We start from the raw sequence: 5,378 nt of genomic DNA, 5'->3' as shown, positions 1-5,378 counted from the left end.
TGGGCCATCACGTGACTGGGGACGAGAGCAGAGGGAGTCGATGCATTGTGAAGTCTACATGGTTGCCGCCAATCAGCCGCTGTGCTGCATTTAGCATATACCAGCGTCACACATGCACTCTCACAGAACCACCGGACCGTAGGAAGGGCTTTCTCAACTCAAACCAGCAGCTGTAGTTAGCAAGAGTGCGTGCATACTTGCTCGTGCACACACACCATCACACCCACACAAGCTCACATTTTGCCCTGTGGGGGCTACACAAGTGTGGCATTGGAGCTCCTGCCGGTGAGGAAATGGACATTTTAATGAAGTCGGCCCAGCAGTGGACGGCGGTGTCCCTCTTTGCCGTGGCGAGAGAATAGCACTTTACCCCATGCTGCCCAACAATGGACCAGTGATTTCATTAGAGATGGATGGGGAGAAAATGGAAGTTCAGGAACGGCCCAGCCACCTGGCTGCGCTCTCACTCTCCATTACCCCGTGGCCGCACTCCCCCGGCACCACCCCACGGCCCCTCGCTCACACTGTGACCAGTGTGTGGAAGTGAATGCCAAATCAGTCCACTGACCTCGCTGTATTGTTGTAGCCGCGGCTAAATCACCCTCCTTCTGAGCTATGGAAATCTCTCTCTTTCTCGCCCTCTCGCTTGCTTTCTCTCCACCTCTATTTTCTACCTTCACTCTCTCTTCCTCAAAATTTAAAGGTCAGTCAGTTTGGGGATTTTTCTCCCTGCATAATTTACTTTTTTGGCTATTATTGCTACTATTGCTGCTTTTATTCCAGTACATGCAGGGCGGGGTATTTACACATGATTTTAATAGCATAATTATTATTATTATTATTAATTGCATTATTAAGAAAGAAACATTTTATTGGAAGATGGATGTTATTGATACACACACACACACACAAACATGCACACACACACACACACACACACACACACACACACACACACACACACACACACACACACAGTAACAGATTGACAGGCAGTAAGTAAGTAAGGGGATTAATTTGGATTACAGAGTACAAACGTTGGAGCATGTGAGGGACTGGGAGAGGTTTCTCTTTGTTTGCAGCAAACAAACATCTAGACCACAACAAACACGCCATGATGGAAGAAGCCCCTCACCACATTTGTTTTCCCCCCCTCCTCCACTGTCTGTCCTTCTTTCTCCCAGACGAGCATTCTAAAGCAAAGTAGTAGCTGTGGAAAAGATAATGTGAGCGCTCAAGATTTCAACATATTTGTGGAAACTGTAAAAGAAAATAACTCCTAGGGCCCTATTTTAACGGTCTGAAATGCAAGTGAGAAGCTACAAATGCAAGTAGCTTTGTGGGCGGTTCTATGGCGATGTTGCTATTTTTCTGCAGACAAATGACTCAAAAGTGCCATCTCCCATCCCCTTTAAGAGCCATGAGCGCATTTGAATCTGACGAGTTGATATTTTGACAGCGCGTTTGCAGTCTCCGATGAGACAGATGCATGACCACATGAATTTCAAACTTCAAATGGCTCAGTTTATGGCCAAATAATATGGCCTAATTCACACATGGAATAGCGTTTTCTTCCACAACTTCAGAAATACTGAGTCCTCAAATAACTTTCGGCAAAGAAAACGTAACACACATATGATATGCGGTAACTGTGATTCTATTTAATGATATGCGCAATACATTAAAAAACATCGTTTGTTACCAGTATTGTATGCATTATCGTTATCGACTTGTGTTCCTAATATGCATGTGTCCCCCCGTTAATATACATTGCCATGGACTGTATTTTGCGTTACGTGTTTAGTTTGCGTGTGTTTAAACAGATGGACTCACACACGCGCGCCCGCATTCATTAATTTCTTTACGCATACCCACACGTGCGCCTGCATTCATTAATTCTTTTTAACACTCAAAAAAACAATGTTTTCTCACGACCCACAAGTTATGGGCTTTTACACGATGTCTGTGTCAAGAACATGTGTGTTTGCTGTATGGTGTTTGCAGATGCATTGATTTAAAAGTACAACTTATTACCGCTGTATCAGCTGTTCTTTCCCAAATAATTTACCAAGAATGTGTGGCTAGGTAGATGACATTATGCATGCGCCCTTAAAATAGCATCTGAACAACGCGCCACTGACTTTAAACCAGGTATTTCCTGGTTTGTGGCGGAATTGTTTTCTGAAACTGCAAAATAGCACCAGGGACGTTTGTGCCAGAACACGCCTCCTCCTTTCGCCGAACCGCCCCTTGGGGCGCAAGATCATTCCCAAATTTACCGACGCGTTGTGGTGGAGGGAAAAGAACGCTCTGCGCCAGTTGCAAATTAGCAACGACACATGCGTCGGTGTAGAAAGTCAATTGCGCCGGATGCAAGATAGCGCCCGCCCCTTGTGTCTTGAATCACAATACAAACCACAATATCTCAGACCTCAAAACAATCCAACCCTTTCCGTTAGAAAGTTAGAGGCAAGCAAAGTCATGTACTTTACCACACTCACAGCCAATTTGCTTTCAGTCCCTCAACACCTTCAATGAGTGCTTGCGATAGACGGAAGTTGATGACGCAGTGAGAAAATCAAGGGGAAATAACACTGGTTGTTCTCAAGCAAACCACTTAGTGTTTCATTTAAGGTACGATAAGTTATTTAGTGTATTTTTATCCAATTTCAATGATAAAACAACAATATTGCAGTGTGCAGGGTGTATTTTATCCTACGCGCATTAGTGCTAAATGTGAGTGCATCCCAATATTGAACTTTAACAGCTCTTTCTCAGCTGTATTATAGATTGAACTCTTTTCCCGGAATCTGATGATAAAGTTATGAAACACATGTTAAAGTCTAGATATACCTTGATACAAGGTAAATAAATAAAGATAAGGAAATATGTTAATATGATGTTGTGTTAATATGATGTTAGATAATAATGTATTTTCAGAATGATCATCATTTGATAAAGTAAGTTCACTTAACAATCTTGGTATCCTTTTTGTGGTTCAGGCAGCTGCAAAGCATGCAACTTGACCTCTGTTCATACAGCTTATTTCCTTAACAGGATGTAAGCTGTGTTTCCCCACTTGCTGGTGTTACTTTCTGCAGAAGCCTGAAAGAGGAGCAGATGATCAACTACGCGGTTGTCTTTGGGTGCATCGTGGTGCTGGGTTTGCCGCTCAACGCCGCGTCCCTGTGGATCCTGATACAACGCCACCGGCTCAAGTCTCCCAGCGCTGTCTTCATGATCAACCTGGCATTGGCCGACCTGCTGCTGGTGCTGTCCCTGCCAATGAGAGTCTACTACTATGCAACGGGCACCTGGTCCTTGGGGGTTGTTGCTTGCACCTTCATGACCATGCTGTTTCGAAACAACATCCGTGCCAGCGCCATCTTCATCACCTTCATCGGTGTGGACCGACTGCTGGCTGTGGTGTTCCCTCTGAGGTCCAGGCACCTGCGCAACACCACCAACAGCTGGAAAGCATGTGGCTTGGTTTGGATCTTTCTAGTGGCTGTAAACATCCCAGAGAGTGTATCTTTTTCAAGAAACAGATACCACAACAATCAAACTACCTGCTTTGTTTTCTCCGACAGCTGGACGGGGCCAACAGCACCCATGTATATACAGGCTTGCTTAGTCTTAACTCTGCTGGCAGTCAATATATTCTCAACTTCCATGGTGTCCTGGAAATTGCATCAGCTCGGTGCATCTGGACAGATGACCGACAACAAGATCAATGTTATGCTTATCTTTGCGATGAACCTTTTGATGTTTGTCATCTTTTTCTTACCTGTTTCATTGGCAATGATAGTTGGTCATGTTACCACCATCTATGCAACTATGTGTCTTGCGAGCTTGAACTGCTGCTTTGATCCTCTGTTGTATTACTTTTCTTTGGATTCTTTCTGGAAGAAGAAAGATAATTCGGTGTCTTCCTCGCTTAAATAGCAGGTGAGCAAAAGTGACTTGCGGGGAGGGGAGGCAAGTGGCATGAAATGAACTATTCTGACAGATGATATATGTATCTTTTTCTGTTATTGTATATTGCATTAGAATGTGCTTGCTCGATTCCATGAGAAATGTATTTGAATTAAAAAAAATGCTTTGATGCTGCAACTTTGATGTTAGAAAGTAGCCTTACACAAGCAACTAGATTACGTTCAATTTTCATGCATATATGTGCTTTTATACTTGATTGATGATAGTGGCTTGAAATGACTGGACATAATTCAAATGTAATGTTTTTCAGTAGGCAGATTACATAAAGTTAGTGTTAAGGTAATGGTTTGTGTCCCATAGTTGAATGATAATGAATAAGCAGAGATGGCATGGCACCTTGCCTGGAGTCTCTGCTACATTATAAGCCTCCTAGAACCACTGCAGCCTCCCATTGGTCTGACAATCGGCTGGGTGGTCCGAAAGACACCATTCAGGAAGGATCCGAGACCCCGTACAAGTTAATAATAGCCAATAGCCAAATCTTTCACTTCCCTCCATTGTTCATTCTAGTGCTTTTGGGTTCTTTATTTGTTCTGATTTTAGATTAAGTCTTGCAAGCGGTTAGCAAATTAATGTGTTTACCATTATCTTGATGTATTTTACATTGTGGGATTTAGAAGTGTGTTTGTGGGAAGAATGAGGAGAAGATGTGTTATAAAGTAGTGAACAAGTTGGATATTGGACTTTGAATTTAGGTGAATGTGCTAGCTGGTGATTCACAGTGTTCCTCTGAATCGCCGTTCACCATGCACACTGCTGTGAATATGAATGTCAATAAAACACAGAAAAGACCTGAGAATGTTTTTTTGAAATGAAAGTATTTAATTCATATCATACATGGAGGTCAGGTTCAAGTTTAAGCTCATTTTAAACTGTTTTATGCAGTAGTGATCCCCCTAATCTCACAGCTAAAATATCAATAATCCGGCTATTGTCTGACGGACATTTACCTCTGGGAACAACGGGATATATTTCGTGGGTACGGTTGTAGCCGGATCATGGTCATTGTTACGACCAAATTGCTTCACAAGCGACCAGTTCTCTCCCTGTGAACCGGTTCAAACAACTATAGCTGATAGCTTCTGAAATGTTTGTTCTCCACACAGACTTTGTACCTCCATCCAACCAAAGGTCAAACGATTGGTCAGGAAATAGGGGGATTATTTGTTTATCAACACAGCGGATGCACAGGCAGAAGGATGGCAAAAAGAAAATTTGTTTGACCGGTTGCCATGATTATCTCTGTGCGGTTAATTTTTGCGGTGTTAATTAGCGATTTTTTCAGCTAACTGTTACATTAAACTGTAATCAGAAAATATATATTATATGGTATAAAGGCTGGGACGAATTTCGAATTATAAATATGTACACTTTACTTTGAA

General features: G+C 42.6%; 1 protein-coding gene across 1 annotated transcript; it reads left to right on the top strand.

Moving 5' to 3' along the window:
• The first annotated feature begins 2,515 nt into the window (after window positions 1-2,515).
• Window positions 2,516-4,760, top strand: LOC307072063 (lysophosphatidic acid receptor 4-like). Its single transcript, XM_079731227.1, has 2 exons — window positions 2,516-2,634; window positions 3,102-4,760. The coding sequence occupies exon 2, from the start codon at window positions 3,121-3,123 to the stop codon at window positions 3,943-3,945; it is 825 nt and encodes a 274-aa protein (XP_079587353.1). The 5' UTR covers window positions 2,516-2,634; window positions 3,102-3,120; the 3' UTR covers window positions 3,946-4,760.
• The last annotated feature ends 618 nt before the right edge of the window (window positions 4,761-5,378 follow it).

The sequence above is a fragment of the Pollachius pollachius genome, assembly GCF_949987615.1.
Source record: "Pollachius pollachius genome assembly, chromosome: 3".
Taxonomy (NCBI): Eukaryota; Metazoa; Chordata; class Actinopteri; order Gadiformes; family Gadidae; genus Pollachius; species Pollachius pollachius.
The sequence above is the reverse complement of the archived record's forward strand: the minus strand, read 5'-3'. Positions and strand labels throughout refer to the sequence as shown.